This window comes from Bos taurus, chromosome 3 (genome assembly GCF_002263795.3).
Source record: "Bos taurus isolate L1 Dominette 01449 registration number 42190680 breed Hereford chromosome 3, ARS-UCD2.0, whole genome shotgun sequence".
Classification (NCBI taxonomy): domain Eukaryota; kingdom Metazoa; phylum Chordata; class Mammalia; order Artiodactyla; family Bovidae; genus Bos; species Bos taurus.
Window position 1 is genome coordinate 98,277,748 of NC_037330.1, and position 15,119 is coordinate 98,292,866.

The 15,119-nt window shown below is 52.9% G+C and overlaps 1 protein-coding gene across 2 annotated transcripts in view; it reads left to right on the top strand.

Moving 5' to 3' along the window:
• The first annotated feature begins 890 nt into the window (after positions 1-890).
• The window catches only part of TRABD2B (TraB domain containing 2B), a 221,439-nt gene continuing 207,210 nt past the window's right edge, over positions 891-15,119 (top strand). The window contains exons 1-2 of one of the 2 annotated variants that reach the window (XM_005204874.5): positions 891-1,585; positions 3,622-4,182. In XM_005204874.5, the coding sequence (XP_005204931.1) occupies positions 1,484-1,585; positions 3,622-4,182 (663 nt within the window). In that variant the 5' untranslated portion in view covers positions 891-1,483. The remainder of the gene's footprint in view (positions 1,586-3,621; positions 4,183-15,119) is intronic. The other variant, XM_002686409.6, reaches the window with a different exon arrangement.

Consider the following 15,119-nt stretch of genomic DNA (forward strand, 5'->3'; position numbering starts at 1 on the left):
TCTCTAAGTTTCATTTGCCTCTCCAGAACTGAAGGAGGCTGGTTTTAAGGGCTCTTTCAACTTTTAAAGTCTAAGGAACTGGGATATTGATACTCACCCTTGCAGGACCCCTCACCAGGATCCTGTGTGGTACAAAGATATAGATGGATAAAGCTGTTTAAATGGTTTAAGTATGAAGAAATTTTGAGGAAGATCATTTTGTTGTTCGGTTTTAACGCAGCTAGTGTCTGCAGAACACCTACTAATCACGTGCCAGCATTGGGAACAGGGGTTTGATACAAAGTTGTAGATACCAGCTTCCGGGGATTTCCTTTGAGTGCTGCCTTCCAGCCAGTCTGGGAGCGCCGACCCACTCCTGTCCCTCTCCTCTCTCGCTGTTCACGGCTCCAGGACTTGTCTGGTCCATGTCCCCACGTTTGCCTCTGCCCGGGCCAGTGGAGTCCAGAGCGGAGCGGATTGAAGTTGGCCTTTCGGATATCGGCCCAGGCGCCCTCTGGTGGCCGCGCGCGGAAGCTGCGGCCCGGAGGGGAGCTGGCGAAGGGAGGAGGGAGGGAGATCGAGGAGGAGGCGCGGGCAGGGGAGGAGAGGAAAAAGTTGCGCTGGGAAGTTTGGAAAGTTGGGAAGTGGCTGCTGCGGGCTTCGCCTCCCTCCGCGCGTGTGTATGAGGTAGCGAGCGAGGGAACAGGAGAGGAGCGAGCGAGCGCCTGCCATGCCCATCAGACCCCGCCTCGCCGCGCCCGGGCGCAGAGCTCGCCCGGACTCCCTGCGGCCCGGCCCGGCCCGGCGCGGCCCCGGCCCCCCGCCCCCCGCGCCGGGTCCTCCCCTCCCCCCGCCCCGGCGGCCCCAGCCCCCCGCCCGGCCCGGCTCCGCGCCGCTCTCCCGCCCTCCTCTCTCCTTCCCTCCCGGCCGCGGAGCAGCATGGCGGAGCCCGGGCAGCGGCCGCGCGGCCGCCCGCCGCCCCTCTGAGCCCCGCTCGGGGGCCACCGGGCGCCCCAGACCCGACCCCCGCCCCCGCCGCGCCCGCCTCCGCACTTGTCCCACCGCGCGCCCCCTGGAGCACCGCGCACCCCTGGGACCCTTGCGCGCCCCGGGTCCCCAGCATAACCCCGGGTCCTCGCGCGCCCGCCGTCCCGGTACTGCTCCGGGAACACCGCGCACCCCTGGACCGCGACGCAGCTCCGGGACCTCCGCGCGTCCCGGGACCCCGGCGCGCTCTCACAGCCCCGGGGCTCGTCCAAGCGGGCGGCGCGCCGCGGTGAGGGGGCCCCGCCCCAGAGGATCCCCCTCTTACCGCAGACGGAGCCCCGCCCCAAAGGGACCCCCGGGTCCGGCAGGGACATACGGCCACGCCCCAAAGGGCTCCCGGCATCCCGCGTCCGGAGCCCCGCGCTGCGGAGGAACCTCTGTGCCCAGCCGGGGGCTGCCTGCCCCGCTGAGGGGGCGCCTCCCAGGACGGTCCCCCGCGCCCCGCAGGCCCGGCAGGATGCACGCCGCCCTGGCAGGGCCGCTGCTCGCCGCCCTCCTGGCCACCGCCCGCGCCCGCCCGCAGCCCCCGGACGGAGGACAGTGCCGGCCGCCCGGATCGGTGAGCGAGCGCCCGCCCGGCCACTCTCCCGGCCGCCCGGCCACTCCAGCCCCTCGGGGACGATGGTTTGGGGGTCCTGCCTTCCGCACCCACTTCGGCCCACCCGTTCCACCTCTGCGCTCCGGGCAGTGCCTCGGGCGCCCTGCCCTGGCTTCTGCCTCCCGAGCTCCTGCCCCGTGCGGGGAACCGAGTTGGGGCGCTCCCTCTCCAGCTCCTTCCCCACCCGCTGACGCTCTCGGGCTCTCCTCGGACTTTCGGTCCTGCTTGGACCTTTCCTCTCTGTGCCCTTTTGGACTCCCGTCTTACTTTGATCCGTCTTTACCCTCTGGTTCCTCTCTTCCCACTTCTGACACTGTTTCTGCAGTTCCTTGCCTTTCTCTTCTCTGCGCCTTCCTCTCGTTCACACACGCCCAGACTCCTCGCAAGCTCCCCTCTTTCTCTTGATCCCCGCCGGTGACCTCAGGCAAACTTTCTGCATCTCTAGCCCAGACCCCAGCACCCACGCTCCCAAGTGCCCCTGGTTTCACAAAAAGGATGAAGATTCCAGAGGAGAGGAAAAGAAAGTGCCAGGACATGCTGGCCTAATATTTCTTTGGGGATTGAGTAATTACTAGGTTTCCTAATTTTCCTTCCAAACTAAGGAATCCCTTGATTTCCCTCAGTCTTTCTCCCTCAAAGTGTAAATTAGTGCCTTGAAAATAGCCCTGGATTGGAGACCAGGGAGCAGGAAACCGTCTGTAGGGTCCTCACTGGCAGCCCAGTTAGTTGACCTTGGGCAAGGTGCACCTCCAGCGACCTGACTTGTATGGAAACAGGGAGCTTGGCGACAGGCAGAGTCCTCAGTGCTAGCCTCTCACCAGGATGCTGAGATTTACATTTGTTGGCTGTTGGTAAAGTAAGGTACTATTCCCTTTTCCCACCCCAACAGATACTTTTCTTTTGTACTAGAATCAGGCAGAAAAATGTTATGAGTTGACGGAAAGCTTGCAGGTGGTGGCGGGCAGTGGACAGTCCAGGGGGTGTTCCAGGGTGGAAAATGACTGCCTGAGGGACACCAGAGACCCTTTCTCATGTCCCTTGACCCCTGGACTTAAACTGGATTGGAGAAATGACCCACGTCTTCACGACCCTCCTTCATCTCTACACACACACACACACACACACACACACACATTCCTCTTCAGAGCCTAGGTGATGGCAGACAATTGGACTTGGAGTCCAGGTACACCTTTTAAGGGGAGGAGCCTGGAAAGCCTGTACATTTCTTGGGACTAATTCTGTGGAATCTTTCCGTCCCAAACCAGGGCCTGAGACTTGACTTAGCCTGCAGGTTTTAAAGCACTTTCTCATCTGTGGTTTCAGCTGGTGAAGCAGAGTAGCTGACACCCCAGACCTGCCCTCCAAAAAGAAAACTGCATCCGCCCTGCTGAATGGGGAAGTAGCTGTTTAAATAGGCTATTTTTAATAGGTGTTCTGCTTTCAAAGTGCTCTTGGCGTGTATCTTCTAATGGTTGGATTTAAAAGTTATATGACTTCCTCCCTTCTTGCCAGAGCAGGACTCTTGGTCCCCCTCTCCCCACCCTCCACACGAAACACCGCCGGTGAAGGTTTGGCTTGGCCAAGATTAAATATTCTCAGGTGGTGTGGCAGGCCTTGGCACTCATAGCTAGAGCCAATCATAACGAGAGCTTCCTTCACTACCTTCACTCCCTCTGAGCCTGGCACTGCTCTCCGGGCTTATTTACATAGATTGTGTCTTTTCATTCTCCCAACAATCTTTGACGTGGCTGCTCTCAGCTCCCATTTTACAGATGGGGAAACTGAGTCTGTGGAAAGTGAAAAAGTGTGCTTAAGATCATACAGCCAAGACAGGCCAAAGCCAGGATTTGAATGTGGGTCTTAGTTTCCAAAGCCCTTGCTCCTTCCCATGGCCCTCGGTCGGTCTCTGTCTTCTATCCCCACCTCCACCTGCCCCCTCTGTTCTAACCTTCTGCTGGCTTCAGCCTGACTGCCTTCCTTCACCTCTCCTTCTGCAGCAGAGGGACCTGAACTCCTTCCTGTGGACTATTCGGCGTGACCCCCCAGCCTATCTGTTTGGCACCATCCATGTCCCCTACACCCGCGTCTGGGACTTCATCCCGGACAACTCCAAGGCAGCCTTCCAGGCCAGCGCCCGCGTCTACTTCGAGCTGGACCTGACCGACCCCTACACGATCTCTGCACTGGCCAGCTGCCAGCTGCTGCCGCACGGGGAGAACCTGCAGGATGTGCTGCCCCGCGAACTCTACTGGCGTCTGAAGCGCCACCTGGACTACGTGAAACTGATGATGCCGTCATGGATGACACCCGCGCAACGGGGCAAGGGGCTCTACGCTGACTACCTATTCAATGCCATCGCGGGCAACTGGGAGCGCAAGAGGCCGGTGTGGGTGATGCTTATGGTGAACTCGCTGACGGAGACCGACGTTCGCTCCCGTGGCGTGCCAGTGCTTGACCTTTACCTAGCCCAGCAGGCTGAGAAGATGAAGAAGAGCACCGGGGCCGTGGAGCGCGTGGAGGAGCAATGCCACCCGCTCAATGGGCTCAACTTCTCCCAGGTAAGCACGGGGCGCCTGGGTCCCAGAGCCCAGCCGTTCCCATGTGGCTTTCTCCTCTTCTCAGACTGTCTTCCTCCTGTGGCCAGATCCTGTCCTTGCCTTAAAGGGAGAGGATCTTTCGAGCTGTGGGGCAGCTCTTGGGCTGCCTTTGTGGTGGTATGAGGACAGACTAGTGTATGCTGGGCTTGGGGGTGAGAGTTCAGGTGTGCTTCTGTCTCAGTGTGCTCCCTGGCGGGGATATATACACTCCCCACCTGCTGTGCCTGCCCGAGAAGAAAGAATTTCCCTCGGAGCATCACAGTGATGAGAAACAGAGAGAGTTGCCACTTTGCGTCTGACTTTCCCTGAGGCCCCGGGGTCTCAAGAGCAGGAGGCTGTCCTGAGGCCATTGGGAGGATGCATCTGGGTAGCCGTTGTGTGTGTATGTGTGTGTGTGAGTGTGTGTGTGTACCTGTACAGAGGACGCACAGAGGGAGATATGCTTCCTGGGGTTGGGAGGCAGGAGAGGTGCAATAGACCTGGTGTCTGGTGGCCCTGGCTTGCAGGTTGAGGTTAAGAGCTGCCAAATTTCCCGGAGCCTCTACAGAACTCCATGTGCCCCTTGGACCGCCTCCCTAGGCTGAGAGAAAGTCAGCAAGTATAGTTTGGGGGTTCATAATTTCAGAGAGATGTGTTCGCTTCAAGGTTGACAGTTCTGATTTCTGAACCTCAGGCATGGGGGCAGGGAGGAGGGCGGAGCTTATCCAGCAAAGTGTTGTTAAAAGCCTTGTCTCCATGGGCAGAGGTCACTCACAACTCACTGGCCCCAAACTCAACTCTGAGGCCCTGGGAACAATGAGTTCACATCTGCGCCTTGAGACGGGCTGTCAATCCCAGAACAGGCGCTCCGAGTCAGGGGTTGGTGGCTCCTGCAAGGAGCATGGGCCCATGCCCCAAGTGAGGCATGGTCCCCAAGACATGCTTTTCCAGAAAGGAGCCAGCCCGGGAAATTGGCTGGACTAGAAGCTCTACTGCTGGAACCAGACCTGCTTGTGCTCCTGAGATGCTGCAAGCTCTTCACCAGGGAAACAGGAGCAGAAACTGATCCCCCTTCAGAGATCTCTGGCTTTTGTTTTTCCAGGGGAAATGCAATATTGTCCCCAGGGAGGTAAGAAGCCAGATTGATTTGCCGGCCAAATGAAAGGCGGGTTTGTCGGTTCTCCTGCTGGCTCTCCCATAATTGTGGAGTCCTTACCCAGAGGGCCCGGTGGCAGGAATATTGGGGCAGTTAGTCACGCCCCGCAGGGTTCTGACTACGCCTGACTCCTTCTCCGCAGGGAAAAATCCTGTGCATTCTCTGGCCCAGCACCGATTCCTCTGAACGTACCGGCTCGCTCCCTCTGAAGTGACTTTTCCCTTGCCAGCCTCAGGAGCTGATATTATCTGTGTTAGGCTCCCTAGTGCTCACCGCCCATCTCATTTTGGAGACAGGTTTGTGGGAGGCCTCTCTGTTCAGAGGCCTCATGTCTGGCCTCGATGTCTTTTTTTAGGCTGTGAAGGTGGGCGACCCACCGTCCCTCTCAACACCCTCTTTGTACCAACCACAGAGGAATCCGACCAAAGCCCAAGGGAGCACACAGACTCTGGTTAAACAGCCCCTGGCTTTAATCTGTCTCTCTTAAAACAACAAAACTATCCTTCTTCGAGGTCTGGAAACACTGCTGTGCAACCAAAGGATGGCTCTGGTAGGTTGAAAACATTTGCTGGAAAGCATGCGAGGTTATGTTTTAGGAAAAGTTCCTGAGAGCCATTCATCGGCCAGCAAGAAGCCCGCTGACAGTCTCCAAAGCCCATGTTTGAAGATCAAACAGACTCAAATCTCTGGTTTCAAAAATGCACCCACCCCATCACCAGCCTGGGCCCTCTCTTAAAATTGTTCTTGGGTCCAGCTCCCTGAGAGGGCTGCAGGAAGCAAGTCCTGAACAAAAGAAAACAGGACTCCTCTCGGTTCCCTAATCTGCACACCCTTCACCACCTGCCAGAGTGCCTGACCCCGCCAATTTGTCCTGTTATCATTTTGGAGCAAGGTGATGAAATCTCTCCTCCATACTCGTGGGCAGACATGGGCTAACTGGGAAGGGAGCGATTCCAGAGCCTGGGCAGATGGAGTTGTTAGGGAACCCCAACCCCAAAGTCAGAAATGCAACAACAGCCTTCTCAGTAAAATTGTATGCACGCGTGCACAGTTTGATATGAACATCTGTGATGCATTATTGTACTGAAATATCTGTTAAGTGCATCAGATTTTTATTTTTTCTTTCCTCCCAGCATTACTGTTATTGCAAAATATTTGGGGAGGGGGGAGCAATGAGAGAAGATGGTGAGGGAAAAAAAAAGCTTGAAAAGAGAGTGCGTTTTGTTAAGATCTGGGATTTTAGTTTTGATTTTAGTATTTCTCAAAAGTCTTATATTTTCTTCTAGTCAGAATATACCACATTTTCCCTAGCTAAATGGAGAAAGAAAGCTATACCGGCTAAAGGTAGGACTTATGTAAAAATTTCTTCCATCTTTGCACAGCATGAAAGATCAAGCTTCGTGGCCCTGGTCTCTAATTTTAATATGAACTGAGCGCACTGAACCCAGTATCACCATGTGTTTGCTATGTGACCTTGAGCAAGTCACTTCCCCTCTCTGGCCCTTGTTTTTCCCATCTGTGAAATGAGACACCAGGATTAGGTCATCATTCAAGCCACTCAACCCCGACATTCCATGGGACGATTATAATCAACTCCATGTGCCAGGCACCCCGCAGGAGGCTCTGCATGCTTTGTCATCTGTCGGAGTCTCACAACCCTATGACTTTCTTAGGTGGGCACTCCAAAAGCCTGGATGACTTGGCCAAGGCCACATGGCTAATAAGGAACAGAGCCAGTCTGCCTGACTTAAAGGAAGGACGCAATCCCCGTGCTGCCCTAGGTGGAGTCCCTGGACATCCTGCGTCTAGGTTGTTCGTGTCTTGCAGTTCTTCCTTCAGTACTTTCTTTTGTACCCTTCTTTCCTTTAGGGTAAGGCAATGGTACCCCACTCCAGTAGTCTTGCTTGGAAAATCCCATGGACGGAGGAGCCTGTTAGGCTGCAATCCATGGGGTCGCTAAGAGTCGGACCCGACTGAGCAACTTCACTTTCATTTTTCACTTTCATGCACTGGAGAAGGAAATGGCAACCCACTCCAGTGTTCTTGCCTGGAGAATCCCAGGGACGGGGGAGCCTGGTGGGCTGCCGTCTATGGGGTCGCACAGAGTCGGACTGAAGTGACTTAGCACATTAGCATAGCAAAGGGCTTAACAGTTTACTTCCTGGAGAATTTATCCTTGTAGAGAAATTATTTCCTTTGGCTCTGTGGCTGGAGCAGGGATGGTAAAGGCAGGTCCTCTAAGGATTTCTCTGATGTGTTTATAGGCAGCTCAGGATAGTGGGCTGAGGAATGGGAGTCTAGCTTCTAGGTTTTCCCAGCTCTGGCTCCAAAGCCAATGGCTCGTGTATAACTCTGGCGTTCTTGTTTATCTATTGAATGGAGCAGTAGTGACTAGACTTTTTTTTTTTTTTTTTTTTACAACTGAGCTGGTTTTGTGAGGATGTGAACCGATGTGACCTGTGGGGGGTGGTCAGGAGGGTAAAAGGACTACCTAGCCGTAGGGCCCGTGCTTGGAAAAGAGTCTGGGAGGCTTCAGGACAAGGAAAGAAGGCTGCGTGGGAAGCATCGCCTTCACCTGTTGGCACCTTCTTCCAGCAGCCATGTCCACTGCCTGTGCTTTGCTGAACAAAGTAAAGCTGGAGTAACAGGAGGTGGCAGCCCCTGTGCTCAGGGGCCTGGGGATGCCTGAGTCTCGAGTCTAGATCTTGTGACAATCTTGAGACCTGCCCACTTCAATCAGCTCTGCTGGCTGCCTCTGGGGATTGGTACCAGCTGCCCCGAACGCAGTGGACTGATTAGGGGACCTCCTTCTCCCTCTAGGGGGCCTCAGTGGCCCCCACTCAGTACGGTGGAGGCGCTGGATGAGGAGCCCTCTAAGTTATGTGGTTCTCCGAGGCAAGATGAAAATACGAGGACGCTGCCATTCTGAACTTGGCTGTGATTTAACTCAGACGCCGACGCTGTTCATCCAGTGTGTGTGGCTTGGGCGTGGCTGCCAAGGGTGACCAAGACGTTTGTAAACTTCTACAGCCTCCTCTCAAAGGAGTTAGAAAGCCCAAAGTCATCATTTATTGAGCTGTGTCTCCATACAGGGCACTCTATTAGACATCGTAATTACATCATCTGTAATCCTCCCAGAGATGTGACAAGGCCTGTCATTGTATCTCTTTTACAGACAATAAATTAAGGCTTAATAGGTTAAGTCATTCGGTTGTGATTATACAGCCAGGTCAGGTGGACTCAGGATTCAAGCATAAGTGTGTCTGATGCCAGAGTATGTTTTTCAAGATTCCGAGAGCTGACATAATTTTGTTTTGAACAGTCAGATGGCATGATCTGGTGATGTGTGTGTGTGTGTGTGTATTATAGTGCAGGGAGATCATCGTATCTTGCTAAAAAATAAAAAATATTTTAAAAATGTATTGAAAGAGATCATTGAAAAGTGCTGAAACTGGTTTTCTCCCTGGCTTAGAAATTGGATCTGATTCTAAAATAGGAGTTCTTGCCTGGAGCCTGGAAGGCTACAGTTCATGGGATCGCAAGAGTTGGACACGATTTAGCGCACTTTCTTTCTTCTGAAGGCTTGCCCAGCTTTCCAAGGGACCAAGGTGAAGACAGCGCCCTAACACAGGCTCGGCAGCACAACTGAATAAAGGGTCTCCTTGGTTATAGTCATAGGCCCTAGGTCTATTAATACATCTGAGGGAACAGCACATATTATAGGGTGCTTAATTAGGATTTAGAGAGAGAATGAATGGTCAGAAACAATGATATGACCATCCCTGCTTCCCTTCCTTCGTCCAGCACTATGGAATGAATGAATGAAGAAAGATGGCACAAGCCACAGTGAAGAGCTCCCTCCTTGAACTTTAATAGCTTCTCACCATCCTACAAGGACACAAAATGTGGAAATAATAAAGCGGGCAGTGGAGTACAAAACAGGCTCTGGGCCTAGCCTGTTTCTACCTTGGCCATGACTTTCGGCTTGTCCTATCCCTCTCCGGGCCTGTATTGCCTGCTCTGTCCCGCAGTTGCCAGGACCCACCCAGTTCTGACTTCCGTGTGCTCTTCTGCAGTCCTGGTACTTTGGAGGTACCCTGAGATTTCCAGGCTGAGTTCTCCGCGGTTGGGAGGGGCTGGCCAGCTTGTCTATGGCGGGCTGCTGCCTATACCTAAAGTACTCGTCCTGAAGCCTGCTAGTTCCAGTGGGTGACCTGCTGCTTCTTGCTTCCAGCCTGTCAAGAGGATGGAGCCCCAGCCCGTCGTGGCGCAGTCTGGTGTACAGCTGCCCAGCCTTGCAGCCTGCCCTTCCCCAGGACTCCCCCCTCACTGGCTTCCCCATTCATTCAGCCAGAGCATCTTAGTGTCAGCCAGGATAGTACGGGGAGCAGACACTGGGGAGCAGCCTGGATTTTTCCCCTGGGGAGTTTACTGCCAAGCCAGGGGCATTATCAGTGCTTTCTTCTTAACAGCCGTGGAAACCGAGGCATGAAAAGCCTGTGTGTTAGTCTCCCCTGCGTCCTGCCTGCACATCACCTTTCTCTTGCTCTCATACATTCCCATCTCATGGAACCCACCCCTCACTTCCCATCCTCCAAGAATGGCTGTTCCTACCCCCCGCCCGGACCTGCTGGGCCTCCATGGCAGCTATTGCTATAGCACTGACCTTTGGCCTCTCACGTCCACAGCACTCATCCCTATTTGTGGCTTCCTATCAGATCTGTCTGCCCTCCCCAAAAAAAGACACCTCTCTTAAGACCAGCTGGGCACCCCTAAGGACCTGCAACCATGCTGAGCCATCTTCTCCCCAGTGTCACCTACAGAGTGAGAGCCTCGGGGTCAGTGTTGGCTCCAAGCACAGGCTGGCCTAGTCCACACCTGTAACTCCAGATCCTGGCCTGGGAGCCGGCTGCTTCTGCAGCCTGCAGCACCCGCTGTGGCTCCCATCCCAGCCCTGTGGTCAGGAGCTGTTCAGCAAATATCTGTCACATGGTGTGGAAGTCACCTGGAGGACCCCCAAGGCCCGACCCCTAGACATGTGTACTCTCAATTTCTTTGTGTGCCCAGAGAGCTGCTTGCAAAGAGCCCCTGCTAGCACAGCAGGCTCCATCCTTTTTTCTTTTTCCCCCTGACTTGGTTAATTTCAGACTTAAACATTTAATGTTATTAAGCTCAGAAGCAGACTCACAGGATGGCTCACGTCCTTCCATCAAAGGAGAGTGAGGCCATAAAGCCGGAGGTGTGACCAAGATGTCATGAAATATTCTTGTCTCTGAATCAGAAGTTCACAGCATGAAGTCTTCCTGATTTACAGAATCTCTGAGCTGGGACTTGGAGACTCAGGGAATCTAAGAATGGTGAAATCTTAGAACATTAGCCTCAGAGGCATTTTTGGACTCGAAGAATCTTCACATCGTGAAATCCTAGCCCCTTAGCTTTGAAGACTTTTCAGCTCATACACACAGACTTCTAACATCTTAGAGTTGGAAGGGACCAGTTCTCAAGAATTCCAAGACGTCCCATCCTCAAACACAGTGATCTCCTCCCCACAACTCAGCCTCCCGCCCTCCCCAGGCCAAAGAAAAGCCTGACTTTGTGACGGAGATAAAAATGGGAGCGTGCCTTTGTTAATAGTTCCCATTTGGACATCTCTCAAAGCCAGGAAGAGGTCGCCTGGTAATGCAGCTTTCCGAGGGAGGAAGCTGAAGAATAGGACGAGCCTGCAGCCAGCCAGCCAGGCGGCCGTGTTTCTTCCCCCTCGAGTTTGCTTCTAAATATTATCCACTTCACTCCCTTTTATCTCCCATCACTGGCTCTCTGTCCGCCCACTTAATCCACAGGCAGCCGGTGGCCCAGCCTTCAGCTCTGCTCAGCGGCTGCCAAGCTGTCTGGCCTAGCAGCTCCTCCAGGATCCACAGGCTTTTAAATCTGCGCAGAATATCCTCTGGAACACAGAACGTTGCCCCAAGCTTGGAAATGCTGTTGCATGTGCTGGGCCCCCTCCCTCTGCAGGAATTTCCTTCTTTTCTCTTCTACTCCTGAATCCTCTGAGATCTCTAAGGTTCAGCTCCATGCTGTACCTCCTCCAGGGAGTCTTCCCAGAATGCTTCTAAATCTCATCTGCTTGGGAGGACTTGGTGCAAGCCTTTCTTTGATGACGCAGCCACATCTATTCTTTCCCTCCGTGAAATGTGTGATGGCATTTTATGCTATTCTTTCACCGCTTAGATATTTTACATTCTATTGTAATTATTACTGCGGCTGTCTTTTCTTTCCTAATCAACCCAGCTTCAAAACCTAGCTCAAAATATGCTCAAAGTTGATTACAAAATGAGACTGGATGTTTTCCAGTTCTGAAGTTGGGGCCCTGTGTTGTATCCTGTGGTTGAGGTGTTGGCAGCTCTGGATGCTAACAGGATGCTGCATCTTGGCCTCTAGATTCATAGAAAGCCTCTGACTGCCCACCTGAGACACGGAAGCAGTTCAGTGCGATCGCTAGTCCATTGGTGAGGACTCCATGACACCACAGGTCACTGTTGAATTTCTCTATCTCTCCATCCTGGAATGCTTTGGTGTCTTCTCTTCCTTGTCTGTTCCTTGCAAACAAAGGCCTCTTTCTTTTCCTTTCTCTACTCAGAGTTCATGTGAGCTTCTCCAGGGTCACTTAAAAATGTTTAATTTCACCCATACTTGCTGCTTTGGTTGGTCTCCCGTGCTGCCGACCTGTTCTAGGCCTCTCTCCTTTCCTCTCTCTCACACAGTCCCTGATCAGGCCTCCATGCCTTTGCTTATGCTGTTCCTCTACCTGAGAGCCCTTGCTGGTTTTTATGGTCTGGCTTTAAAGGTCCCTGAGGGCAGTCATTTGAAAAGCCTGGACCCTTCAAGCAAATGATTCCTTCTAGCCAGACTTTTCATCCGAGAAGATGAAAGTCACCAGACTGGACTATCCCCTCTTGGCTGATACTGCCTGATCATAACTCAAGCAGTCTGAGTTTAGGTGCAATGATGTGATTGGCTTTCAGCGTTGTAAGTTTTTTTTTTTCCCCTTTTCGTTTCTGATTTTTTTTTTTTTTTTTTTTTTGAGGCTTATTTGATGACATGGCAACCCACTCCAGTATATCTTGCCTGGAAAATCCCATATCCAGATGGAAAAGCGTGGTAGGCTACAGTCCATGGGGTCGCAGAGTCGGACACAACTGAGCGACTTCAGTTTCAGTTTGACGACATTTATATTAGAGATCGAGAGTTACTGCTCTGGTGATGGGCACCTGTCCCATCATGAGGACCCCACCCTCATGACCTCTTCTAAACCTAATTCCCTTGTAAAGTCTCCATCTTCAAATACTATCATAGTGGAGGTTAGGGCTTTAGCATATGGATGGAGTAGCACAAATCTGCAGTCCCTAATAGCGAGTGAGTTGTACCAGGGCCACTCTGCATGCTTGACTACCCTTAAAAAAAGCCAGAAGGTCATCAGACTTGGCCCACACAAGTCACGGCCCTGGAGCTGTCTCTGGTGGTGGCCTAGGTCCTATCCAGTCTCTTCAGTGGCCCCTGCTGCTGGCCTGTGTTCCCCTCTTGACTAGGCAAGGGGCGGGGACTCTGGGCGGGGCGGGGACCTGCAGGTTTTTTTCAGATCAGTCCCTAACCACCATCCACCTCCCCTGTGCATGCCAAGTCACTTCAGTCATGTCTCTTTAGGACCCCATGGACTCTAGCCCACCAGGCTCCCCTGTCTGTGGGAATTCTCCAGGCAAGAATACTGGAGTGGGTTGCCATGCCCTTTATAGGGCATGTCCATGTGTGTCTGTGTGTGTATATATATATATTCCTTTTCTCCCGATCAGGTCAGGAAGAGCAGGGGAAAGCACTCAATTTTACTTCTCCATGGCTCTTACCTTGTGAGCCTGTTTCTTTGCATAAAGCTTCCTCTCTAGCTTCCTCATTCCGCAGAACATCCTGGCCTGACTCAACCTTCAGAACCAAGAATTAGTCGGTATTCACCCAGCACAGCACAGACTCAGCTCAGAAGCCCCCTAGGATGCCTCCAGGCAGGGCCCAGGACAGGCCAGTGCTCTTTCAGGCAGGGCCCAGAACCATTGCCCTCATCAGGAATATAGGTCACCTAAGGCTAGTTACCTAACCTTCTTGGGTCTTAGTTTCCTATCTCTCAGTTTCATCTGATTGCTATGAGGATTGACTGATTATGAAGTACCAGACACCCATGGTTATTGCATCTTTAAATTAGCATCATCATATAATTTTTCCAGAAATGTTTTTTAGTTCCCACTGTGTGCCAGATACTGGGATTTGTGCTGAGATACGAAAGTGAGCAAGCAGGACGAGGCTGTTCCCTGGTGATGCCTTCCAGGGTGGGGAGGGAAGGGAGCAGAAGCACCTTACGCTGTGGGGGATGGTGGAGGGGGGAGCAGTAGGCAAAGAGAGGGGGGTTGGTCTTGGCAGGTAACGTGATGTGCTCTGGGAGCCGGCTTCCCACTCCTGTCCACCTCCAGTCAAGGTCAGAGTGCAGTCGGCTTTGCCCAGACGAGAAGATGCACTTTTCCTAGAAGCTCTGCACAGGGCCCCGCCTGCCCCTCGGTCAGCCCTAGCGACTGTACAGGAGACACGGCAAGCTGCGCCCACGTCCTCTGGCCAGCCCTGCCCTCAGAAGCCAAAGTGCACAGATAAAAGGCCAGCCCTTTTCCAGTTCCTCTTCTGTTTAAAGGACTTACCTGCTTCCTCCCCGTTATGGTTCTGTAAAGTTTCCTAACCAGTTTTACCTCCTGGCGACTTAGTGCGCCTTCTAGGCAGTTTGTAATTTAAGCCTCCAGCCCCATTTGAAACCGCTTTTGAGAAAAGAAGATGTGGGCAGAGAAAGCCTTTCGGATACCTCCCTGTCTCATCTTTTTGCCCTAGTTCTCACGGTTTCCTTTCCTTGAACTGCTCTGCTTTGAGTTTGAGGAGAGACAAAAGCCTAATTGGCAATGATAATTCCAACCATTTGCATCGAGGTTTGCAGTTTCCACAGTCTTTCACATGCAATAACTCTAGCTGGCAATTCCTCCTGACCCCCCAGACAAACACCTTGAAGGGGGCTGGACCAATTTCCTGTCCCTAACCCCCCACCTCCCCTATTCTGACTCCCAGGGGCTCCCCAGGAGAACTAGTTGGGTGGCTATAAATTCTCCAGGATTATGGGATATTTTTGAGCTCCAGACCCTCTGCTGGGGATGAGATGCAGTCTGAATGTATGGGCCATGGATGGGTGAACTGAGTCACTTTGGGACCTCAGTGGCATGATTGGTACGGTCTCTGTGTTTGAGCTTGATTGTTTAGTTGACCCTGCACTATATAGCCCCCATGCCAAGGCCTTCTGCTGGTCTTGCGGGTGACTTTTCTATTATTCTGCTTCCATCAGTGTAGTTTTATGGAGAGGGTGATGAGAAAGGGATGCAGGATTTTTGATGGAGAACTTGCAGTTTCAACAGGACCAGGGCCCATGGAGATAGGAGTGAGAGAGGTCTTGCCTGGGGGAAAGAAACTGTTAGGCAGAAGTGCCAGAAGGAAATGCAGAAGGTTTGCAAGGAAGGTCTTTCTACCCCTCCTTCCAATGACTGTACTCTGCTTTTCCTCTCCAGCTCCCAAGACAGCCATTGTTATTTAGTGCCTATTATGTGCTAGACCTTGGGTTTATTACAGTAAATTTCTAAAATACTCCTGAAAGGTAAGTATCATTTCCCCCATTTTAGGAGCTGAGACTAAG